The 27,217-nt window shown below is 41.1% G+C and overlaps 1 protein-coding gene across 4 annotated transcripts in view; it reads right to left on the reverse strand.

The window, feature by feature from the left end:
• Positions 1–27,217, reverse strand: part of AMOTL1 (angiomotin like 1) — a 142,330-nt gene that overhangs the window by 43,140 nt on the left and 71,973 nt on the right. For all 4 annotated transcript variants that reach the window (XM_030794526.1, XM_030794524.1, XM_030794525.1 and 1 more), the window contains 3 exons: positions 17,720–18,011; positions 9,477–9,621; positions 8,148–8,237 (listed from right to left, as the gene is read on the reverse strand). In XM_030794526.1, coding sequence (XP_030650386.1) covers positions 8,148–8,237; positions 9,477–9,621; positions 17,720–18,011 — 527 coding nt within the window. The remainder of the gene's footprint in view (positions 1–8,147; positions 8,238–9,476; positions 9,622–17,719; positions 18,012–27,217) is intronic.

Consider the following 27,217-nt stretch of genomic DNA (forward strand, 5'->3'; position numbering starts at 1 on the left):
AGTTGTGGTTTAGCCATTAAACACTTGATCACTCCGGTTGCAGTTTCTTCTTTGTAAAATGTGAACCCTACACTAATGAGCTCTAAAATCACCGGGAGTTCAACATTGCCACCTCTCACATTCTAACATCTCTCCACTCACCTGGTCTGTAGGAGGTGGCTTCCCCATGGCAGTTCAGTATAAGTTTGGGCTCCAGAATCGAATGACCTAGGTTCAAAATCTGTCTGCTTCAGTTATCAGCCTGTATGACCATGGACAAGTTACTTAATCTTCCTGTGCCTCAATTTCTCCATCTGTAAAATACCTGCAATATTTACCTCAAAGGTTTGTTTGGAACAGTAAAAGAGACAATGTACCTGTGAGGGCTAGCAGAGTGCTTGGCTCACAGTAAGTGCTCAATCAGTGTTCAATTAGTGTTGGCAGCTGTTACCGTTGTTAAATTACCACAGCCGGTCTGGCGTGAACCAGGCGGGACCTGAAGGATGGAAACTGGGGAGCAAACCTGCAACTCCACCTGAGGATACACTTGTAACCAGCAGCTCCACAGCCTCCAAAAACACTGACACTTGTGGCGTCCATCAGATGGCTGGTTACTGGGCTCTGGTTCTGAAGACACATGCACTGCTGGTAACCATACTTGTAACCTTTAAGGTACTCTCCAAATCTGATATCCAGATCTGCAGACCTCATTTCACAGTAGGATCCTTATGGTGAGAATTTATGGCACCACTGGGAGAGGCACCCCTAAGACTTTACTATCCAGCCAATTAACTATCATGGATAACCACAGGGCTAGTCCTGCTCAGACCTTTCTCCATCATTAGATAATTTTGAATCCTTACTGGGAAACTAAAATTTTTGACTGCATTTCTGTGTCTCAGTTTTCTCTGTTTTTCTAAAATGATAATAATTATGTTCCCCTGATGTGGGATTAAGAGAGAAAATAACAATTATATCTTGATTTATACATTAAGGCAATTTACGAAGTAAGATCTAGGGAATACTTTTGAAGTTCTTTATTTTGCCTCTTCCTTCAATATTTTCTCCTTTTGTTAGGGTTCTTTCTTCTTCCTTTTCCATGACTAGGTTCCTGGAACTGAGGTCAGCAAAGTATGACCAGCAGGCCAAACCCAGACCACAGCCTGTTTTGGTAAATAAGGTTTTTATTAGAACACGGCTACACCCATTTGTTTATGGATCATGTATGGTGGCTTTGGGGCTACAGGGACAGAGTTGAGTAGCTGTGGCTCTCAAAGCCTGAAATATTTACCAGCTGGCCCTTAACAGAAAGAGTTTGCTGACTTGTGGCCTAAAACACAGTGAGTTGATAGTAGATAGCCTATATGACTGTTTGCTTGAATAAATGATAATGATCATTTCATTCAATGTCCAGCAAATATTTATTAAATGCCTCTAAGTGCCCGGCACTATGCCAGGTTCTGAACATACAATGAGTTGGGACTCCAATGTGAAGATGACAGACAGGGCCCCTCCCCTTATGGTGTGTACAGTTTAGTGGGGGAAGATAGAAAAGGATTATCCAAACAATTACTTATTTACCGTTGTGATGAGTGTTTACAGTGGAAAAAAGTACACAGTGCTGGGGGAGTATATAAAAGGAAGATCTAACCATATCTCAGGAACTCCTCCCTAAGCAACTGCCATTTAATTTAAGCTCAGGCCTGAACGTGGATTTCCTGGTTCTGAATTATTAGGGAAAGCAAGGGTTCCCTGATGCCAGAAGAAATGCAAATGGATTTCAGTATGTTTTCCAGTTTGTGCTTACTCCATCCATCTATCTGGCTATGTAGTGCAAAGAATGTTAAAAAGTTCAAGATGCTTGATTTTTCAGCCTTATATATAACAGGAAAGCCAAGCAAATAAATAATTTTAAAACCAACAACGTGAAAATCATAACCCACGTTTAGTTGCTAAAGGCCAGACATCAACACATGACCAAGAGGCACTTCTTCAATCAGCTCCATTCTTTAAGCATGGCAAATCAGAGCCTAATTTGAGCCTAAATTGAGTAACATTAATTTTCACACTTGGGGAGGAGATTTGATTGAACATAAACAGATGCCCTGCAGGCTGTGCGCACTTCTGGTTGTCATGTAGGTCTGAAGTTTCTCAGTGCTGCCTGTCAAGGTTGATCAAGTGGGCTTAAGCACTCACATGCTTTGCTTTCCAAAGTCAGTGAGGCTCAGTAAACCACGCAGGCATTCTTTGGGAACACGGCCCACTCTCCTACCCTGAAAGTTGGCAGGTCCTTCTGGAGAAGGTGCATGCCAAAATAGATGCAAGAAGGCAGGGAGAAGTGTTGCAGAATACATGTATTTTATAGACTCTGCTTCACATTTCCTATCACTGGTTAGCCCTCAGAGCTCTGGCGGCTAAATTGGGAGATTCATTCTTCTATTACTTTAAAGGAAATAGAGCTGCAGGTAGATTAAGCATCTAACTTCAGGTCTCTGAGCCTGTTAGTAAGACACCAGGACTCAGGAGATGTGGCAGCTGATCCAAGACAATTTGCTGGAGCCTGGACCCACAAAACTTTGATTTTTAGAACTGCATAGTCCTACTACATGTAAGGGTCATTTTCAGGAGAATCAGTTAAGACAATTTTCTTGATCAAAATAATGTCACCCTGGCAGGCTTCTTGGACAATCCTTCCTCTTTGCTCATGGTGCAGATCTGCAGTGTCCAGCATGGCCTATGGATTGGTTGGTGTGAGCACCTGGCCAGTTTTTACCAAAACCTTTATACACCAGGCCAATTCTCACCTCCAACATATCCACAGCAGGGTAAATGGGAAGGAGTTAAAGGAGCCAAAAATGGACTATACTAACATCACCTTTCTTGAGAAATACTATTGTTCTTAATAATGAAAGACTCCTATTATCTGGATATTCTTCTATTCTAAAAAAAAAAAAAAAAGGAAGGAAGAAAGAATGCAAAAAAAGAAATTCAGCTATTTTTAAATTGCTTTTATTCTGATAGTAGTTTAATAATTTTGCCCTAATGTCTTGAAATAACATAGGATTACCTGGAGTTTCTCTCAACATGACTGGAACATTGAGTTTAAAAGAATATTTTGACACTGATGCTGCATAAAGATAATTTCAAGCCTATTGTCACCAGGACTTTCCACTTTTATTCATTCTCTCAATAAACATTTATTGAATGCCAGGTACATGAAGATGCAAGGGGTTTTGGTGGGGGATGAATACTGGTGAAGAACGTCTATAGTTCTCCCACTTAGTGGAGTGTCACCCAAATAAATCATGACCTTACAGGATGCAGAATAAATGCTGTAACAGGAGCTTCACCCCAAGGAGCCCAGAGTCAGGAGCAGCTGCAAGCACTAGTGCTGGTTGGCCCATGAGAGGCGGTAAATCAGTGTGTTCACATGTGACAACATCTAGCCTTCCTTCCTAATGATGCTTGATAGAAACCCACAGCATCTGATGTAATGAAACCTAATAATTCAAAATAATCTCCTTATGCTCTATGTGGGTCAACAGAATAAATGTTTATGTCATCTTAATTTCTGATGTGTGGTTCACAAAAGACCTTATAGAAATACAAAAACCAGGAGGGATTTTCTTTTAGGAAATGATTTTAGTCTCTAGAACCTAACTATAAGAGACAGAAAACAAAAACAACTAAAATAAGATTCAAGGGTAAGATGATGATTGCCAGCCAGCTACATTGAAAACAGTAAATTATTATTTTTAAAACAATATGGTCCAACACATTTTTTTCTGTTAATTTTTAGACCCGCAAGAATTTTAAGGGAAATCAAATGCATATAGTTCTGACTCATTTACACCCATGACTCATCAATATGTTGTTTTAAACAAATCATTGAATGTCCAAGAAATCTTCTGTTTTTAGAGAGGCACATCATTTAACAGCCAGAATCTTAACACAAACTTGAGTTTAACCAGATATGTTGAACCTGCAGTGCCCAGCAAATACCAAAGCGGTGGAGATAGGCTCTTGTGCAACCTTTAAACATGACTTGGGTTTATCCCAGAATAACACAAACATGCCAGAGCCGATCAGGTCCCACTCAATTCAAGAACACAACAAAGCTCCAACATATCTATTTAAAAACCCCAATAAAATGAAATTTCATTTCTACCAGTTCAGTTTCTTCACATCTAATATTTTATTTTTGGCTTTCTGGCCTAGAGCTGATGGGAATTCTGCAGCGCTATCCATTTTCGAAATAAACAGTTTTAAAAAGTTTCCGTGACGAGAAGACACAGCTAAGAATGGTAAGAGGTATTTCCAGGGGTTCTGCCTTTAGCAGACAGTAACCTGCCTCTGGTATGCATGTGTGTATGCGACAAACAAATGGGAAAAATGAGAACCTTAGTTAAGTTGAGGGACAAAGAAGCCCGAGTTTCTCACAGCCAGACCAATCAGGAGTTGGCTAGAGGCCCTGGTTTTCAGGAGCAATTTGGCTTTGACATCACCATCCTATAAGCTATAAAAACATTTGGAAAAACAAACAAGCAAGACCAGAAAATTCACAGACAAACAAAAAGCTGAATTCCTCCAAAGAGAATGTTACAATACCATGAGGTGACAGGGGAAAAAAATACCTCAAGGGCATCAAGCTCCTAAGCACTTAATTCTTCAAGATTTTTTGTATAGACAAATCTCATGACCAGGGGGAGTACAATGAGCCTGTTTCATGTCCACTTCAGTCTTTAGAATTAAGTAGTAATTACCCAGGCAGTCCACCAAGGCCTTCATAAAAATCTAACTGAAGAGCAGAGTTCAGTTTTTAGAAGAAAACTACCCTGAGCAGAGGGAAATGTTTAAATCTGGCCAGGAAGGAGCTCCTCCCTCCATTAACTGGGAGATCTTTCAAGTCCCACCTGCTGCTTGAACTGCAAGAGTTGTTTGGGTGTTCGTAGACTTGGATGGCTAGTTTCCGTGCGAACACCTAGCAAAAAAGCTGAGCCTGTTATTCTCTACTTCCCCCTTCCCTCTGACTCTCCCATTGCCAAGGTGGCTGGCAGAAGCTTCACAACCTAACGTGGGCTTCTTGGTATGTATTACCCCAAGATATAACTTTTTTTTTTGAGACGGAGTCTTGCTCTGTCACCCAGACTGGAGTGCAGTGGCGCGATCTCAGCTCACTGCAAGCCCCGCCTCCCAGGTTCACGCCATTCTTCTGCCTCAGCGCCCCACCCCGAGTAGCTGGGACTACAGGCGCCTGCCACCACGCCCAGCTAATTTTTTGTATTTTTAGTAGAGACAGGGTTTCACCATGTTATTCAGGATGGTCTCGATCTCCTGACCTCATGATCCGCCTGCCTCGGCCTCCCAAAGTGCTGGGATTACAGGCGTGAGCCACTGCGCCCCGCCTGAGACATAATTTTTATTGCAGTCTTGCCTTTCTTTTAACCAAGTGCTAGAATCCCAAAAAAAACTCACTTGAAAAGGATGGCTTCCCTTAAGTGGGCAATATTTATAATTATAATCACTAGGTGTTTGAAATTTACTCTAACAATAGGGTTTCTGAAAAAATATACAGATAATGGAACACATTAATAACTAGGAAGAGAGGCAGTAATTCATGCCTGCCATTCTGTACCCACATGCTAAAATGAAAGCCTGACAGAGAGCACCATCCAACCTTCTGAGTATCTTTGCACCTATTGTTATACCTGCTCATTGAGCTGTGGGTTGCAAGGTGAGATGACGAACATGTTCAAACCTTAAGTCATTATCTAATCCCAACCTCCTCCTCCTGCATTTTATTGGTAAAGGGTGATCATCCATCCAGCTGCTCCAGTCACATCCCTTTCTCTCACTGCCATTATTCAATTGGTCAACCAAGTCCTACTAACCTGTCATTTGTTTATCTGTCCCCTACTCTTCTTGCTATTTCCACTGGCCTAGTTCATGACCTCTCCATCTCCTCCCCAGATACTGTACTGAAATACCTGCTAACTAGTCTCCTTGCCTCTAGGATAGTCCCTCATGAATTTCTCCTCTGCTCTGCCTCCCAAGTTAGCTGCCTAAATATGTGCCTTGGAAACAATGAAATCATACTCATAATTTGAAGAAAATATTGGTGAATATTATTATAACCTAGGAGGGTAAAAAGTATTTCTAAGCAGGACAGAAAACCTAGAAGGCGTAAATATGGTCACTTAAAAATGTCTTCTATAAGATAAAGAACAAAGATTAAAAACAACTGGAGAAAATGTCTGTGACATATATATGTGGGGGAAATGCTAATTTACTTAATAAAAGAATTCTTACAACTCACTAAGAAAACAAACTAACTATAAATTTGAAATAACATCTTGAGTCCATCCCTTGGCCACACTAGGAGAGGAAAACTAATGTAAATAATTATAAAGCTGTGAAGGCACAAAGTGTCCTGCAAAGATTAGGTGTAAGAAAATTGGTTAGGTATCACCATTACCAAACCCGCTTCAAATGCTCTGCCTAGATTCAATTACATTACATATCGACACTGAGATCCTTTAAGCAGTTGAAAAATGCCTGTGGTCTCTTGTGTTTGCCTTCAGAACGCAAGTAGAGCATATTTGCACAGAACAAATAATTCCCTGTCAAGCTAGAAGGGCTTCTTTGCTTGATAACTGATGTTTCAGCTTTGAGCCAGAAGGTTAAAGTCTTTCTAAAGAACATTTCTGAGTTCACACAGCACTAAACCCTATTACTCCATTATTCCATACCAGCCTTGGCTGGGAGGCCAGAACAATGCCCATCAGGTGAAACTGACTGGCTTTTCCATTTTGACCTGAACTAAGTGATCAAATTATGTCCCTTGGCAAGAAGGCAAAGTATCCACAGCGTGTACAACACTGGCATTGCTGACATACCTGCCAAAGACACTAACTATACCTAGGCATGCGGTCATCCAGAAGTAACGTGTCACGATCTTAAATGCAAGTAGTAAAGAGAACTCACCTTTCAAATGAGACTGAGGTGAGATCTCTTGCACACATAGGAAGAGATATATAAGATAAATTTTGTTACAAAAGCAAGTAATTCAAAGTGCTGATATAGCCTTTTATGTGAATCTGGAACATGGGCCAATCAACTGAGACCACAAAGGAATCCCAGGCAAAAGCCCTAGATAGTATTAGTGTCCATTTGCAAAAACGGAATTTAAAAAATAGAGCTAGTATTAATAGCTGGAATGCAATCATGAAATCAATCTGGGGGACACACAAGAGGTTAAACCTAACCAAACAGTATTGGAAATTAGAAAATTTAACCAATTATTTTCCAGTCTTTAAAATGTAGGGCTGCATCGAGGAACGCACACATCAGAAGACCACTATCATAAGACAGATGGCTAGTGCCTGAATACATTACTTTTTGTTGTTCTGAATTGTCTTAACTTTGTGAGCACTTACTCATAATCTTACTGAGAATTATGATATAGATATGAATTTAATTTTCAAAACAGCTTTAAAAAAAGTTGGATTTTTGAATTTCTGGCTAGTGCAATGAATCTGCAGAAATTCAAACCTTGACCAATGGTTTCTCAAAATCCATTTGATTCTATCATTTGCCTCTGCTAAAATTAATAAAATATTCTCTCAATAAATCAAGGCTTACAAAGCCACTGTTCATTATTCCTGGCTGAAATGGGCTCAGTGGCTTCTGGAAATGAGTGTCACGCATAGAGATACATAATGCGATCACTTAGATGGCTTGCACACTGGCAAGGGGCAGCCAGTCTAGAACTCCACAACCTACACGAGGACAAAACCTCCCTAGAGAGAACCAAACCCCACCACTAGGCCGCCTTCTGTTTCCTGAAGAAAAAGGGTTGTAACTTATCTGAAGTAGTGAGTGCCAGGACATGCTGTGATGTTGCTATTGCTTGAAGGGTATTATAGAGAGAGAGAGAGAAACTGTAGGTCAGAGGGACAGAATAAACATCACTAAAGCAACACATAGTGACCTCAGCTTTGTCTCGGGCAGACCTAGGAGGGCCTCATCTGAGGTCAATAGGTTGTATGCTAAATTAACAAACAAAAAGCAAACAGCACAAAACCCACTTGAAACTAATATGATTCTTCCCTCAGGACCCCGTTTTTAAACAAACAAACTTTGGGATAAATAAATAAGTGGAGACTCACTCTGGGAAGCATAATGCCCCTCTGCAGCTTTGTCTTCATGCCCTTCATATTCCCTGCTGGATAGTTGCCTGTTGGCAGTCTCTAGTCGATCTATGAACAAAGAGGAAATGATTACAAAGAAATGTATATGGATTGAAGTCATCATCTAACCAAGAAATGAAATAAGTGCCAAGAGCTGGGGAGGAAGAGATGCTCAGGCAGGAGCCCAAAACTGAACAACTTGGGGACAGACAGTAACTATGTCCCAAAATATCAAAAGAAAAGGCTTCAGATGCCACACTGTGTCTTTATGCGACCTAATGCCAAATAATATGCACGAGCAGCAGGCAGCTAGGGACAGGTACTGAGAAGAACCACCTCACTGCCTCCAAGGCCAGCAAATCTGATTTGAAGTGTTCACAAAGACAGTCTCCTTGGCCTCAAACCCAGCCCTAGTCTAATCTTGATCATCAGCTGTAAATTTTAGCCAGTGATAGCTCTCTGTATCTCAGAATCAAAGAAAAAAAAAAAAAAAGAATACCAAAAAGTCAAAATGACCTAATGTATGAAGACTCTACACAGCAAGTTCTATGTTTGCTCAAACCACTTGGTAAATCTTTAATTATTCAATAAATAATCCAACTCAACAAGTATTCACTGGATGCAGATGACACCCAACCCAAAAGAGTTTGTAGCAACAAAAAAGGTGGGATCTAGCTACTGGGTACTACCAGGACATTGAGTGTTTTGACATATGAAGCAACTGAAAATGGCTTGGCTGAAGGTGAAGTAACATTTATAGGTTAACTCATTGTGCATATCGGAGATTGCCAAAATCCAGCAGCAGGTGGCTCCTATCTTTCAGCGAGTTTATTGTCTACTTATTTCACAACTGTGGGGATTTTTTCCCCCTGAGGGAAAATATGTCTAGCTCTGTCTTCTATTGTTCACCTAGCAATAGTTAAGTGCTGCTTTTCAAAGTGTGCTACCAAATGACAGCCCCATGTGGTTGTGGGTCTAACATTGATCTTTTCAAACATTTGGATTCTCATAGCCATGAATCGCGGTTGAGCACTTTTAAAGCAAGAAGGAGCCACAAACAGAATCCCTTCCTTTGACAGACTCATCCATACAGGCTGTCACTTCCAAAGCTCGATGCTGCAATATACAACCCACAAGGCAGAAAAGAACAATTCTGCTTTTTGAGCACCTCCTCCTTCCCCAGATGGTTGAAATATACAAGATTATCCAACACAAGTAGACTAGCACTTGTGGCAAAGCACTCTGGCCCTGAAGTCGTGCTTTTAGCTACACAGGTAGTTTAGGTAGAGAGAACATGAATAAACATGCCTCGGAGGTCTCTGTTGAAATCATGAAGTCTTCTAATCTCGCCTTCCAATTTGTTTCTCATTGCCTTGTCCAGTGACTCTCGCTTGGTGGTAGACTTGACCAGACTTTCATAGGCTTCCGAAATTCTCTGAAGTTCTTTTTCAAACTAAAAGAAAGAACTGGCATTAAAGTGGTACCTTTGACATTCATGCTGGTGTCTTGGTAAAACGGATTCTTCGACATTGCCAGTGTGAAGGCTGTATCTTCAATGCAGTCTTTCTGCATCTCAAGTTTCATGTGTACCAAATTGTATAATCGATTTCACTCCCCCACTTGCTCTCTAAAGACTACATTAGGATCTTGTAAATTACAGGCTCACAAGTCTGGCCAAACTGTCTGATGTCACCTTGTAAAAGTCCCTCTGTACCAATATTAGAAAGGGGTAAATCTAAACATAACTTAAACCTCTTACACTTTTAATGGCAATTTATAGCTATTATGATTATTCCCAGTTAACATCAGGAAAATATTAAAGTACAAAAAAAGAAAGGACTATAATTAGAACCCAAGTTTCCAGACTCCAAATACAGTGCACTTTACAGAGACACTCCTATCTGTCCCCAAAGGAACATAAAATCTACTGGAGGAAAGGCTTCATTACCTAGTATTTTTATTCTTTTGTCTATAAAATTATCTATATGGTGCAGTGGCTCACGTCTGTAATCCCAGCACTTTGGGAGGCTGAGGTGGGTGGATCACTTGAGGTCAGGAGTTTGAGCAGTCTGGCCAACATGGTGAAACCCTGCCTCTACTAAAAATACAAATATTAGCCAGGCATGGTGATGGGTACCTGTAACCCCAGCTACTTGGGAGGCTGAGGTGGGAGGATCGCTTGAGCCTGGGAGGCGAAGGTTGCAGTGAGCAAGATCACGTCACTGCACTCCAGCCTGGGGCAACACAGTGAGATTCCATCTCACCAAAAAAAAAAAAAAAAAAAAAAAAAAAGAGGTTTAATGGACATGTACCTAATCATAAACAAATATATCACAGACGATCTCTTTATATTCAGGAATTAATAGCCAAGAAATTAAAACCATTTAAAAAATATTTCACTAAATCAAAAACTAGCTGGGGAAGCCTTTAATCTATGGCACATATAAACTGATAACAAGTAGCTCTATTCTAACAGGAGTTTGATATAATAGTGTGATTTTGATGTAGATATCAATAAATCCCATTGTACTGTTATGTAGCATAAATGCAAGAGAAAGGGTAAAGACCAGGTGAGGGTACCTGCAAACACGGATGCAAGACTCCTACAAATAATACGTATCTGAACAGATATTCATTGTTTGCTTACATGTCAGGTGTTTTTCCACATGCCAAGGATACAGAAATAAGGACAGCAATTCCTGGCCTTTAGGAGCTAGGAGTCTTAAGTTGGCCTGTAAATATTACAAAGAAATGGTAGTCCAGGAATGAGGGCAAGGTAGAAGTGGCAGGAGGTAGGGCCAAAAGGAAGGACGTTAAATTATGGGCAGGGGAGGCTTAGTGGGGGTGAGAGATACTGGGGAAGGAAGATAATAACTCTGATCTCATCCAAGTTTTTATAGAGACAAAACTAACAGATGGGGTTGGAGGGTGGGGGTTTATCGGAGAGGATGTAGAAGAGATATCCAGGTAAAAAGCTAATGTAAATAGCTCAATGACAGATGACAAGGGCCTGAACTATGACACTAAAAGGGCAAATACCAAAGACACTAATGAGTAGAATCAACAGGTTTTGGTGACTGGGTGCAGAGAGTAAGGAAGAAAGCAAGCAAATATAACATAAACATTCACAGCTCAGAAGATGGGGTAAGGAGACTTAACCAAGATAAATGATTATAAGAGAAACAAGCTCACTAAAGAAAGAAAACCAGTCTGGGTTTGGAGATTCCATGTTTGAGGAACCCGCTGCAAATATTGGCGAAGATTTCCAGTTAGCAGATGAACATACAAGTCTAAAAGCCAGGAGAGTGGCTGGGGTGTCCTTAATGTACAGATGACAGATGACATCAGAAAGCAGAGACCACTCAGGGAGGTAAACAGAAGATTAGAAGGCCAAAAAAGCATTCACGCCAAAGGAGGGGCAGGGCACCAGGGAAAAAGACCGAAGCCAGTGGAGCCGTAGGAGCCTAGAAGCCAAAAACTTAAAGGAATGAGAGATACTGTGGTCAGCGCCCTCAGAGGTTACAGAGTAGCCAGGATACGGCTGAGAAGAGGCTGATGAACAGGCTGGAGAGCACGGGGGCTTCTGCTTAGCGGCAGCCAACTGGAGCCGAGCTGAGATAACCAAGGTTCCTTTCGGTACCACCTTATGTTCCCAAAGGCCTCCTTACACCAGAGTTGGTTCTTCCATGGTCCCCTCATTCCAACAAGGCCTTTCTGATTCATCCACAGATATCATGAACCACTGGTAATGCAGCAGCACAGAGGACAGTATGTCCTAAATCCTGTTCATAGCCTTATCATGAAATATGATCCTGTCTTTAAATTTTATTTACAAAAGAGATGGCTCCCAGACACACTAACACTTCTTTGCTGATTTTATCTATAAAAGGTGGCCTTTGTTTTCAGACAGCTGGGCATGTCATAGGAACAGTCCCCATCAAGACCAAAGAGCATCATCAAGTCACCAGGGAAGCTGAGAGTACCACACACTCTGAGGCATCCACCATGAGAGTGGTGCTCAGGCTTCCAGTCCAGGACAACTAGCGAGGCTTCCTTAACTACACCCACAGGGACCCTTCCCTTGGTCTGATTTTATAGTATTTTTTATCTGTTGTATTTCCCTCATTGGAATTCTAATCTGCATCTGCACTTTGTGGCTCTGATTTGACTACTAACTCCTTGAGGGTAGAATAGCTCTTACTGTCCTAGAACTACGCCTTGCCCATGACAAAATATCGACTGATTAGTTAATCTTTAAATGTATAACTTCTAAAGACAGACTTGGACACTGAATCATGCATTCTTTCCTTTTACTCAAAGAACTTCCTTCTGCATACTGTCAAAGGAAACTTCAGGATCCCTACCACAATATAGTTTACTATCTCAAATCCTAAAACAATCAAGACCTGACATAAGGTTATGTGCTTAGAAGGGACCTAGAAAAAAAAACAAGGGTCTTAGTTCAGAACAAGGTAATTCCTATGAGAACTGATAGCTGTAATGGTAGAGAAAGACTAATCCCCTTCAGTGCATGCTATGGATATGGTTTGTCCCCACCAAAACTCATGTTGAAATTTGATTCCCAGTGTGGTGACATTGGGAGGTGGGGCCTAGTGGGAAGTGTTTGGGTCATGGCGGTGGGTCCCTTGTGAATGGCTTGGTGCCTTTCTCGCAGTAGTGAGACTAGACTGGATTTTGCAGGAATAGATTAGTTCCCATGACAGCAGGTTGTTATGAAGAAAGATGTGCTCTTCATGTTTTGCCTCTTTATACATGTCCGCTTCCCCTTTGACCTTCTGCCATGTTGTGACACAGCATAAAAGCCCTCACTGGAAGCCAAGAAGATACCAGCATCATGCTTCTCAAACTTCCCAGCCTGCAGAATCATGAGCTAAATAAATCACTTCTCTTTATAAATTACCCAGTCTCAGATATTCAGTTATAACAACACAAAAGGGAATAAAAAAGTATGATTACAGAGGACAGAGTTATGAGTAAATGTAGGAAGTTAAATAGATGCAGGGTTTTTTTGTTTTTGTTTTTTTGACAGTCTCACTCCATCATCTAGGCTGGAGTGCAGTGACACAATCTCAGCTCACTGCAAACTCCACCTCCTGGGTTCAAGTGATTCTCATGCCTCAGCCTCCAGGGCAGCAGGAATTACAGGGGTGCATCACCATGGCTGGGTGATTATTGTATTTTTTTTTTTTAGTAGAAATGGGGTTTCACCATGTTAGCCAGGCTGGTCCCGAACACCTGATCTCAAGTGATCTGCCTGCCTTGGACTCCCAAAGTGCTGGGATTACAGGCGTGAGCCACCGCACCCGGCCAAGATGTAGATTTTGACTTAACATAAAGAAACATTTCCTAACTACATTTTCCAGAAGTGTAGTATACCCACTAGTGAGCTTCTCTTCTCTGGAAGCATTCAAGTAAAAGATGAATACCTCCTTTCAGAGAATGACACAAGGATTACTAAGGAATGGGAAGTTGAAGTAGACTCATTTTAAGAATTTTTAAACTAAAGCTTTTTATTTCTAACTATACACTCCTTCAGAGTAAAACCACACCTTCTTCTTTCTATTCCTCCATGTTCAGAACATCTTAAGCACCCTCTGATATTTGTTAAAGACACAGGGAGGGTTAGACAGGCTGGTTTGACACAAAAACTATCCAGACCGGCTCAGACTCTGAGTACAGTGCAGGGGGGGAATCCCAGTTTACCTTCCCAGCTCTCATTCTCCTTTTCGGCCTAGGTGTCAGGGAGCTCTTAGGCCAGGCCATAAGAATTCCTGCAATCACAGAAATACACTCAATGTCCCAGAGACAGAACTACAAGCAGAGCAGAAAGCCCTGCATGACTTTCACTGGCACTGTTGTAATAAGCAAATGGACAGAGAAGGCCCTGAGAAAATCTCAGCCATTCCAAGCTCCAGATACTGGCTTTTTCCCGAGCACCTTCATGTGCAACACTCAGGGATGCACAGGACCAAAGAAAGGCCTGCTGTGCAAGCCACAGACTGCCCAATCAAAGCCACCTTTGTTTCACTCACAAAAGAGGGTCTTCACTAAAGCAAGCCTGGGGTAACTGTTAATGCTTGGCCCTCTCCCATCAAGTGCCTGTCTATTCTCTGATGGCTTTCAAGGCCAACCCGCTCAACAGCCCACAGTCTGGCCCTAGTAGAAACTCCATCGTTAATTACATTTCAGGGAAACTGGGAGGAAAAAGATGCAAAAAACATAACCAAAAGGAAAAATTGAAAACAACATCTCTTTCTGGGGGTCCTCGACCATCATTCCAACATTAACAGTGATAATCACTACCTTGAGCCTCTTTGGAAACAGGGTCTTCATATCTAGGCTGGGATTTGATAGTCTCCGAATTTAATCGTTCTCTTCTGCTGTGTTCCTGGCACAGTATGCATAGGCTAAATTCTGCAATTAAAAATTCATCTATTTTTAGTTTTGCCCTTACAATGCATCTCTGCAAGGGCCAAAACGTTCCCAATGCTGCGAGGAACTCAGATGGGATGAAACTGTGGGCATAGCAGGGTCATATCCTACAACATCGTGCAGCAAAACAGGGGTCACATCCATGCCAGGGGAACTGGCAGCTATCATCCCTGAGAAGCAAAGTTTTCACCCCATCTGACCACCCTCTCCCCAGACCTAAGGCTCAGGCAGCTACACTGAGTGGCAAGGCTGGGGATGAGGGAAGATCTGGGAATAGGGTGACCTTAGGAATGCAAGGCACAAAATGTTATGTCATGAAGTTCATGCAACTCTTGTGTCTCTTGGTCCTAGTTGTTGAGAACGGCTATCCAACTTGTGATGAGTATGCAAGTATCCATCAAAATCTGAGGTTTTGAATCAATAATTCTGGTTTTACATACGACTGATTAATGTAGTACAGTAAGTCCTCATGTAACATCACTGATAGGTTCTTGGAAACTGCAACTTTAAGTAAAATGACACATAGCAGGCCCCCAAATAACATCATTTCTTTCAACATCATTTCATTGTGATGTTGATGAGGAAAAAATTGGCTTTGCTTAAAATTGTAGCTTCCAAGAACCTATTGATGATATTAAGTGAGGACTTACTGTACTTGTAGAACAATTTATAACATTCAAGGGACTGAAAAAGTTTTGGGTTCAAGAAGGGACACAGCTTTTGATTTGTCTCCTCTTCCAGAAGCCATCAAAATCCTTTAGGCCACAACTTTTAAGAACCATCCTCTGTGCAGGAATACTGAGACACTGGGAGATTAAGCCACTTTAGTTTTCAAAATGGAAATGGGCATCAAAATCAAGAAAGAGATGTATGTTATAGGTCAATAAAAAGTACATGTTTAATCCTAGCACTTTGGGAGGCCAAGGTGGGCGGATCATGAGGTCAGGAGATCACGACCATCCTGACCAACATGGTGAAACCCCGTCTCTACTAAAATACAAAAAAAAAAAATTAGCCAGGTGTGGTGGTGCGCACCTGTAGTCTCAGCTACTCAGGAGGCTGAGGCAGGAGAATTGCTTGAACCCAGGAGGTGGAGATTGCAGTGAGCCGAGATCGCGCCACTGCATTCCAGCCTGACGACAGAGTAAGACTCTGTCTCAAAAAAAAAAAAAAAAAGTACATGTTAATAAAAAGGCAATGAAAAATAACAAGACCTCCAATTTCTGCACCATTTGTATAACTTCAGAAACAGCCATGGGAAAAACCCCAGCACCAAACTCTGCCTTCAAGCGGGTCTGTATAGCTTCTGGACATGTCTGCCTTGAAGCTTCATTAGGAGAGAAGAAAGAGATCCTTGTTTCCCAAGAAGTGCTGAGTCTGCACTTCCCAATTTTCAGACCATACCAAAAAGAAGCTGCCCAAAAATGTCAGAGGCAAGCTTGGGCCTGTGCAGTGTCTTATAGGCTGAGGGCTGTGAAACAACATGCCTATTTCCCAACTTCTAAGGGTGCAAGAGGGGGTGGGAGTGGGGCCACAATCTTTAGGCGGCCCCTGTCTGTTTCTGGCTCTCATTTTTCGCCTCCAATAAAGGCAGCCAGAGCTCCCTCAGCCAAGTCTGGTCTTGACTCCAGGGAGCTCCAGACCTTTTCAGTGGAAGCTCTGCACAAACGTGCTGGGACAAATTGTCTGTAAACATATGCACCATCAAATCCACTGCTCCCTGACAGCCCTCAGGAAGCAAGTAGAGCCTACTACTCTAAAACCCTTGACCAGCAAAATGACCAGCTTGACCTGTGAAATCAGCACTAACTCATGAACACTGACACTAAATGGGCCAGCCGGAGCATTAATTGTCACACAGAACCAAAGTGACAATGTTCTTGTAGTCAGGTGGGGTTTATACTCCTATACTTTAACTTTACAGAAGCCCTTTATTGCCAAGGGAAGAGCCTGCACTTACTCTTAGAGGATCATTACTACTACACATGCCTCCTCACCCCCAGAAAGGAAACTCAAGTGCTCTATGGCTGTCTTGCCCTAAAACATCCTATTACTTTTGCCCAACCCCCTTGCATCCTACCTGCAGCACATGAGATGCTGACTTGAGGGGCATCATGAAATCACTGCCCAGCAACAGCTCATTCTTGCTGGACGTTCCCCTATTTACTTTGGCTCTCAGCATAAATCTCTAAGAATAATGGCTGCTATACATTTAAATATTCCAATAGTAACTACACGGGCTGGAATTACTCAGCATCTCCCCACCTAATAAGTCACAACATGCAGAAACATGCAGTCACAAACACGCAGAAAGCACACAATAACTCGTACTCTTGACCCTCTCATGTTGAGGCAAGGCTGCTTTTTGCAGAGACCGGCTAATGAAATGAACATGACAACATAAGGTTCCTGTCTGAGATTCCTAAATTTAAAGGAAAATTTGGTATCTCTCACTTCGTTTCTTTGTGGTTTTATTTATTTTTTATTTTTGAGACAGGATCTCACTCTGTCACCCACGCTGGAGTGCAGTGGAGTGATCTTGACTCACTGCAACCTATGCCTCCCCAGCTCATGTGATCCTCCCAAGTAGCTGGGACTACAAGGCATGGGTCACCATGACTGGCTAATTTTGGTAAAGACAGGGTCTTGGCATGTTGCCCAGGCTGGTCTCAAACTCCCGGGCTCAAGCGATCCACCTGCCTCAGCCTCACAAAGTGCTGGGATTATAGGCATGGACCACCAGGCCTGGCCTCCTCTGTGTTATTTACTCTCCGTGTTCCCTCTTCTACATTCCTCCAGGTGGAGTAATCCTACTTAGCCTCTGAGTCTCTGATCAAGAGCCACCTCTGCTGTTCCTACAGTAGACCCTTCACACTCTTACTGAAGGTGTTGGCATATGCAACTCTCTCCCCTTTTTGGAATGGCAGCTCCTCCAAGGCAGGAACTGGTCATATTTATTTTCGTCTCCCTAAAGCCTTGAACAGGGCCTAGTATAAAAAGGGGTCTAGTGCAATGTTGGCAAGTCAGTCAGTGCATCAACTCCCCATGACCAGGTAAAGAATTTTGTCTCCCTCCCATTCCCCAGGGAAGTCACGCACCTTGTGGAGCTTGTCGGCATTGTCGTAGTAACCCTGAAGTTCCTGGTGAAGCACCCGGTTCTCCTCTGTTAATATCTCCACCATTTGCTGGGCTCGCTCCACAATCGCAAAGGCATCTGGACCAAGCTGCTGGCTAGGGGAGGCGGCGGGTGGGGGCTGTGGAGCACCCAGGGCCATCGGGAGTGGAAGCGGCAGGGAGACAGAGTGCAGTGGCCCGCTGGCGGAAGAGGTCTGGGAGGACATGGGGCTGTGCTGCTGCATGGTTGACGGGAACGGAAGTTGGCATGGGCGGCTGCAAGGCAATGGAAGGCAGCAGTTAGAGCCCGGGGAAATGGTGGGAGCAGGAAGGAAGCCCCAACAATACTGGCACTGTTGATGGCTTCCACAGTCAGAGGCCATCAATGCACTTCCCAGTGGGAGGTATTCACTGTGCTCCCATCTCAATTGGCACCATTCCGGCTACTGGGGAAACAGCGACCAAGGCAGACCAGGTCCCTGCTCTCAGATGTTTACATGCTAGGGAGAGAGACAGGCAAGCCACCCAACAATAAAGCCAAGTATCAAAACGTAACAAGTACTCTCCAAAGAATAAGGTGGAGTGATGTGACAGGGAATGACCTCATGGCTACTTCCTACTGAGAGAGCAGAGAAGGAGTCTCTGAGAGGGGTGGTTTGAGCTAAAGTCACACTGACAGACAAGAACCAGTGGTTTGGACAGAGCGGGTGAAGAAGTGGGGGAAAGAAGTATTCCAGGTAGGAGATGTCAGCTAGCACAGTGGTCCCCAACCACTGGGCCATGGACCAGTACACATCTGTGGCCTATTAGGGACTGGGCCACACAGCAGTAGGTAAGTGAGCAAAGTTTCATCTATATTTACAGCCACTCCCCATGGTTCACATTACTGCCTAAGCTCTACCTTCTGTCAGATCAGCAGTGGCATTAGATTCTCATAGGAGTGTGAACCCTATTGCAAACTGTGCATGCAGGGGATCTAGGATGTTTGTTCCTTATGATAATCTAATGCCTGATAACCTGTCACTGTTTCCCATCAACCCCAGATGGGATGATCTAGTTGCAAGAAAACAAGCTCAGGTCTCCTACTGATTGTACATTATGGTGAGTTGCATAATTATTTCATTATATATTACAATGTAATAATAATAGAAACAAAGCGCACAATAAATGTGATGCATTTGAATCATCTTAAAACTACTCCAACCCTGCAATTGTCTGCGGAAAAATTGTCTTCCACAAAACGGATCCCTGGTGCCAAGAAGGTTGGAGATGCTGAGCTAGCGCACAGGGCCTGAGGCAGGAATTAGCACTGGCACAAGCAAGTATTATGAAGCACTGCCAGCAAGTAGCAGTGCAAGATAAGACTAGAGTGATGGGCAGGTGCCACGGCCAGACTTTACCATGGAGTGTACAGAGGCCAGGGGAGGAGCTGCCTCTCCTGTGGTGTGCACAGAATGCAGTGCATGGTGGCAGGAACACTCGTGTGGAGTCCAGTGAGGCCCAGGTGTGGTCTAAGTGAGAACTGAGGAGAGCTCAGAGTAGTGGCAGAAAAGAAACACTCACAGATTGGGATTCGTTTTGTATATATCATGGATGGGGAGAAGAGAAGTCAGGAAAATTAAAAATTACTCCTAGATTTTGGGCTCTACACAAATTGATAGGGGCACCATTTAATGAAATGGGAAGTCTTGGGGAGAAACTGATTTGTTTTGCTGAAGTAAAGGGAGGTCTAGAGCTCGAGTCTAATTTTAGCCATGTCAAAAAGAACACATAAGGGTGTCCCTTCATGGCTCAGATAGCTGGTATGAGCTCCTATCTTTGAGATCATGAATTCCCATCCCCATCCCCATTCCTAACAAGTCCATCCTAACTATTCAGTTAACCTGTTTCCTAAGAATCACTGTATTTTCTTTCAACCTAAGCCAAGGGCTCCTAACAACATTTAGAAATATAAAGGGTATGAACCAAAAAGTATCTGGGACAGATCTCAATCAATTTAGAAAGTTTATTTTGCAAGGTTAAGAATGTGCCCATGACACAGCCTCAGGAGGTCATGACCACATCTGCCCAAGGTGGTCTGGGTACAGCTTGGTTTCATACACGTTAGGGAGACATGAGAGACATGAGACGTCAATCAGCATGTAAGATAAACATTGGTTTGGTCTAGAAAGGCTGGACAACTCCAAGTGGGGGAAGGGGCTTCTAGGTCATACATAGATAAAGAGACAATTGGTTGCATTATTTTGAGTCTCTGATTAGCTTTTCACTGAATACACAATTTACATGTGAGAGGAGGGTAAAAGAATAGTCACTTACACCTTAGTCTGGCTTAGTAAAACAATAGGGCAGAAGAACTAATCACATATGCATTTGTCTCAGGTGAGCAGAGGGATGACTTTGCGTTGTGTCTGTCCTATGTCCACAAGGAATTTCCTTGTGGGCAAATTGTGAGGCAGGTATGTGGCTTTTTTTTTTTTTTTATCTTTGTAGCTATCTTATTTAAGAATAAAATGTGAGGCAGGTTTGTCTGATGCAGTTCCCAGCTTGACTTTTCCCTTTGGCTTACTGATTTCGGGTTCTGAGATTTATTTTGCTTTCACATCTTTCCGAAAAAGCATTTTATAAGAAAAAGAATGAGCCTCTGGTCTCAGGTTTTGTCTGATCTCTCATGGTTAGGACAGTTTACTCCTAGAAAGGTAGGTGTCAGGTTATTAGGGAAGATCATTTTTAGTAGGTTGTGAAATCTCATATCCTATGAAGAGAAAATAGGAGGAGGAAGAGAAAAAAACAAACAAAAAAGATGAAGAACAATCCTGGAAAATTGATATAGGCCATATTATCTTAAGTCCATACAACAATAGGCAGGTATGAAAGTGGTTTATATATGTAAATAAGTTGCTGTTATTTTCTTCTGTAGCTTAAGTTGTCTAGCTTCAGTTTGCAGGGCTTTAAGAAAGCACAGCTTCATTTTTAGGAATTTTAAATCAAGAAAAAAATGGAGGGAAAATAGGACAGGAAAGAAAAAAACAATTAAAAACATTACTTTGGAGACGTGTAGCAGGAAAAACTTTAGAATTCAGTCCAAACTATAGAAAATAATAAACATTGAAAAACATTAGACAAGACTAGAATCTAATAACAAGTATAGTCCAGCTTACTTTGAAACATAATTTTTCTCTCTCCAGTCCCCATTTTCACTAAAGACAAATCACAAGACAAATTTATGTGTAAAATAACTGTTGGTCTTACTATACTTGGCCTGAGTATTTGCATAAAGTCAGCAAAAAAAAATTATTTGCCATATAGGCTCTTTTCTTTTTAATTGGCTTTACTGGAACTTTATTCCACAAGGAAATTCAGATTAGACTTCAATGCTTTGAGCTCAGCCTGTGCCTGCAAATACCTGTATTAATTGGGTGAATTCCTCACCTCAAGGGCCCAAGAAAACTTAGGGCTCCCGGGCCTGTCAGAAAGTGACATTCTTTACTTACTGCAGGTCAGGAACCTGTACAGGGACTGTGTAGACATGGTATAAGGCCAGCTTTCCCAAAGGGTTTTATTTGGCTCTACAAGTCAACCTCGATTCCTTAAAGCAATCTGGTTCTATCTAAAAGTATGCCATTCCAATGAAAGCCTTGGTAAAATAACCAGTGTCTCCAATTGTGTCCTATTACAAAGAAAAAGATTCTTATTGAACTTATGCAAATAACTATACTGCTATAAATTAAATATACTTGCAAATAGTTTTCAAATTCTGGAGAAATCAGGTAGAAAGATATATGCTTCAGATTTTGCTCACAGGAGTGTAGCTGACCCAATTATTAAAAGCTGTAAATAGCTCAAAGAAAAAGGGTTTTCTAGACGCAGAAACAAAAGAATTAGCAACATTTCAAACAAAGTCATAAAAAAGATTAGTTCAATCTTTCATTAGTCTATGTAATTAACTCATGTTCTGCTCGATGTTTATGAACACATTAGCTTTCTATGGGAGTCTTGCAAGTTTTTCCTCTATTCTAGTGTCACAGTCTCCAAAGTTATCAGAAACCTGCATCCAAGAACAGCTATTAGAGTCCTATAGCTGATTATAAAAAACACCTTTTGAAAAGAATAAAAGTGAAACAACTAGATGACAAAAGTCATGGTTAAAGACACAAATGACAAGGAAATTGGGTTACTTCTATGGCATACAATTTTATATCAGAATCACCATTACTACTGATAACATTTACTAAGACATATTAGGCTCACAGGAATCTCATACAATTCTGGAACACATACTAATAACACATTTATATAAATATAATCCGAAGAAGGTTAAACCCCATTTCATATTTGACACTACTTCCTGTATGATTTTATTACATCAAATAAGCTGAATATGTCTCTTTTGGACTGCGAGGGACCGAATATCAAAAGATTAATGAGGACTGAAGTTAAAATTTGATTTCAGAAAGTCTGTCAAATATAAAAAGTTTAAAACACTTCATATCACAAAATAGGATCACAAGTTGTTATAAAATAAGTCAATCATTTAGCCAAAATGATAAAGATTTCCAAAAAAAAGCAAAAACCTTTATTCTTTGAGAGCAATTTAACTTCCCAAACAACAAGCCCTAATAAAGACAGCATGAGGCCAATTAAATGTGTCTTTTAAAATTCTGTAAGTAAATTTATTAAATTTTAATTATCTTGACCATAAGATATAATTTCCATAAACCTTTTTATAACCTTAGTAACCTTTTATTAAGGAGTGAGTTAATGCTCCAAAACAATTGTGTTCATCTGACACAGGGGCTCACATGCTGGTCTTGCATCAATGTGCATTTGGTACTAATGGTTAATTTAGAGAAACTGAACTAATTTTATCTCTCAACATTGGCCCTTACAATCTCACACCCACCTCTTCCACAATAGTCTCTGGGTCTTGAGGAGTTGGATAGTTTTAATTTCTGGGCCTGTGTCTCACAAACACAGTTTATTTTGGTTGGCATCTTCTACCGGATCTGAAGATGAGGTTTTAACTGCTGTCAGGGTTTAAGACTGAAGAGGACTTGGTGTCCTGTTTAGACCCAGAAGTCAAAGCTCTATAACTTAATGACACAAGGACTTTAAAAGCAAAATATAGAAAGTTACATGGATGTGATAACTTTAATTAAAAAAAAAATTTTAATCTCAGTTTTTTCTAAGCAAACCAAAACTTAATAACAATGGCATATGAATTATTTCAATAAAATATAAAACGTGTTTGTTAGGCCAGTTACCAAAAGGCAAAAGATCTTCTGCAGTGCCACTGCTATTCCCTGTGGGGTATCCATTTATTATCAATAACCTGAAAGTCAAACTAATAAAAAGGGTACTTCGATTAGACATAGGAAGAGTGTTTCTTAGGTAACAAGTAAAAATTTTTAGATTCATACAACCATCTAAAGCCAAGAGCACAGAATGTTATGCTGGAGAAGACATTTCCTTTAGGCCTTTAGGATAAAACATTTTTAGCGTAAGGCCACAACAAACAAACAGCACCCGAGGAATAAAACTTATGGGAGCCAAAAGTGAGTTGAGGGCCGGGCACGATGGCTCACGCTTGTAATCCCAGCACTTTGGGAGGCTGAGGCAGGCGGATCACGAGGTCAGGAGATCAAGACCACGGTGAAACCCCATCTCTACTAAAAATACAAAAAAATTAGCCGGGTGTGGTGGCGGGTGCCTGTAGTCCCAGCTACTCGGAGAGGCTGAGGCAGGAGAATGGCGTGAACCCGGGAGGCGGAGCTTGCAGTGAGCCGAGATTGCGCCACTGCACTCCAGCCTGGGCGACAGAGCAAGACTCTGTCTCAAAAAAAAAAAAAAGAGTTGAAGGAGATATTTACTATTTCAGGGCTTTTAAAAGGGGACAGGAAGCTGAAACAGCAAGATACAATAAAAGTTAAACTTTGGGTTAAAAAAATTAAAATGTCTTGTAATTTTGTTAAGGGTAAATCAATACCTTAAAAAAAGTTTCATTGTACTACCCAATACTTTAGTGCATAGTGTTTTTTTAAAATATCAAAACACAATCTCTAGAAAGACCATTATAAATAATTTCTCTTTCATTACAGACAACTTGATCATATAAAGTTTTTCTTCCCCCATAAAACTTTATTTTTACAAACCTTATTATGACTTACACAGACCATTCATGGCATATGTGGACTTTCTGGTTTGTCCTGAATTCCCTCTTTCCTAACCAGTCATTTTATTCTAGGACAAAAATTTACCATACAAGATTCTTTCTCATATAAAATTATTTTCCTTTTTAACCTTTCTTGCCAAAAATACCTTTTTATATTTATAACTTTCTTTCCAATGCTTTTTATATACTGGTTACCATTACCTTGTTTTATAAATAACTTTTAATTAAACTTTGAATTTGACAAATATTATTTTCCTTTAAATAAGAACACATTTCTTTTTTAGAAAAACATGTTTCTATAATTTATTTAAAAATTGGAAATGACCCAGACATTCAATGAATACGTATTGTGTAACTTTAGATTTTAAATTATATGATAAGTTTATTTATAGGCATTTATTCCACTACATTTATCTAATTAATTGTTTTTTCACCAAGATTACTTATTAAAATTGTGATAGTTATCATTAAAAATGTTAACCATTTTATAACCTGTGGAGTTCAGGTTTTCCTAAGAACCTTAACATTAGATAAATGTTTTTTTTTTTGTTTTTTTTTTGCCAATAACTCAGGATTTAGCTGTTTTCATTAACTGAACAATATTGAATTCCTTATTTATCAAAGTTTACATAAAAAAAGATAATTTTCCTTTGTGCTACATTCATAACTTTATAGCCCTCATGCCAAATTTTTACATCTAGCAGAGATAAATATTAAGCCACTTTACCAATGAATCTAAACAATAATGTATGTTGACAATTCTGAAGCCATTTCTAATTCCATTTCATGAATACTTTTAAAACTAGCTCATTTATTAAAAATTTACTTAAGTCACATAAACTTGAAAAAGCATTTGGCTCAAAGTCTACTTTTTTTCTGGTGGCTGGATTGTAAAAAGTGTTCAATAAATGTTTGCCATAATAGAAAAAATTTACCAGGCTTCTCATGAATGCCCAGTGCTAGGCTCTGTATTAGGGGGTATGGGATACAATGATAATAATTATAATCATGGTGAGAATATCTAACATTTTTGCAGTGCTTACTATGTATCAGACTCTGACAACTGTATAAGTGGCATTATAGTCCCATGAAACGGAGATACAGGACGTCTAGTAAGCTTCCTCTCTGATTTCACAATCTAATAGGGAAACAGGCTCACAAATAGACAATTAGAGCATGGAGTTCTAGTCACAAGTAGTTTATCAATAAGTGTGGGCTCCCATCCTTTCTTTTCCCCTTTTCTTTGTGTCCCCATTACTAGCACGTGTTTATCCTAATAGGGGCCCATCAATAACATTATCTTTGCAAGCCGAGGATAGGCTGTTTCATAGCACTGGTATGATTTTCTGTGATATTGTCCTGTTCCCTCCTGACACTCCTTCTCCCTCATTTACACTAAGCTCAGATCTGCTTGTGCAGACCTTTGAGCTCACTCACCCCCCCTGGCTGAGCAGTGGAGCCAAGGAATAGAAGTTTCTCTCCTGCCTGCACGTCATCCATCGTAATGTGGTATGCGTAACTGAGTTATTTGTGAGGCCAGTGCTCTCTGTTTGATAGAAAACTTCCCATTTTGAAAAAGCCCATTCTTTTGTGTCCCTTAAGCTTGGCAAACCTGCCTTTTCTGCACTGTCATTCAGGTAACTAGTCACCATCACTGACGACGTACGCTGGCATCAAGAAAGCACTATCACCTGATTTCGGCCTCTTTCCTTGGTTTTCCTTGTAATTGCTACATGACATAAAAATATGATGGAGAAGATAAGCTTCCGTTGACCATAAGTGACTTCCAAATCCCAGAGTTAAATAAATGTTAAAAGATGGAAGCCCCACCCGAAGCTACCTGAGTAGGAGGGGAGGGAGTTGTAGATGCATCTGTGCCTCTCAGCCTGCAGGAGACAGCTGCATTTCTTCTTCACATTAAGTGAAGTGTGAAGGGGAATACTCAGGAGGTGGAAATGGGTTTCTGCCCTTTCATTCAAAAGCAGTGGTGTAATTCATGGCATTTTGGCTCTTACCAAGAGAACCTCTTTTCTCTGAAAAATGTATTATTGTAGGATTTAGCCAGCCTGCAGGAAGCACTGACTCAGTGACAGATGTGTAGTGTTTTGGGTCCATTCCTGATCGAAGCTCCTGTGACCTGGGGTGAAAGCAGGGCATTGTGAATTTCACTCTTGTGGTGGAGTTGGACCTCCTTGTACACACGGGATGACATGTATATTCACACACACTTCAGCGTGGAAGGGGCACAAATTCACCAAGATGCAGAAACGCTTTGTGTCTAAAGAGATGGCAGGTTATGCAGTGGGTGTGTAGCGAGAGAGGGGAGGGATGGTTTAGGTGTGCCCACTGATAACATTCCTTTCTGAAAACTGCGGATGGTTGCAAGGTGAAGTCACTTACGGAATAAAGAATTGCATTGAGCTCTCCAGTTCTTTACCTTGCCTGGGGAACGTTGATCCCAGTTATTTCAACATGAAATCGGAGGGCTGCTAAATTGAAGGCCTAAGGAAATCCAGCTGGGAAATACATCCTGAGCCCAGATGGAGTGTCTTGAGTTTAGTTACCAAGCAAGGCCTGAGGCTAATTATTCTGTTAGGATCTGTTGGACTTATTCTGAGGCCATCTCTATGAAGGTCTGCGTATCCATGTAGGGAGGGCTGAAGTGATCCTTGTCAAATTGTCTTCTAGAGTTTGACATTCAGCTGTTAGGAGTTGGCATTCAGAGGAAACCTGGCTATGAGAAATACTTACAAAATGAGAGCTACAGAGGCTGACAGGCTCACAAACATTTCAGCAAATATACTTAAAAGGAAAGTATAAGGCTAGGTGACCTCCTGGGGAGAATGAGGGTAGCTCTGAGAGCTTTGGCTATGGATGGCTACAAGTTATGGAAGGTTGCACATGTCACTGTTACTGATTAGAAGCAGCTGGCTCTTCAGAGGACTGACTCAGCCCTTTGATAACGGAATGTGGATGATTTGGGATTTCATGCTAATGCTTAGTATCTAACCTGCAGTTCCCAGATTGCGACCCAGTGGTTGAGATCAACAGAAAAATGAGTTTCCCAAGTCTTTGCAGAAGAGACACAGCTGTGGTTGGAGAACTACACATCAAGACTTTGTCTGCTTTTGTGAATGGCAAATAAATCTTGGGACCCCAAAATCACTAAGCCAAAGGGAAAAGTCGAGCTGGAAACTGTATCAGGCAAATCTGCCTCCTATTTTATTCTTAAATAAGATAGCTACAAAGATAAAACAAAACAAAACAAAAAACTATATACTTTCCTCACAATTTGCCCACAAGGAAATTCCTT

This window comes from Nomascus leucogenys, chromosome 15, assembly GCF_006542625.1.
Source record: "Nomascus leucogenys isolate Asia chromosome 15, Asia_NLE_v1, whole genome shotgun sequence".
In the NCBI taxonomy this organism is placed as follows: domain Eukaryota; kingdom Metazoa; phylum Chordata; class Mammalia; order Primates; family Hylobatidae; genus Nomascus; species Nomascus leucogenys.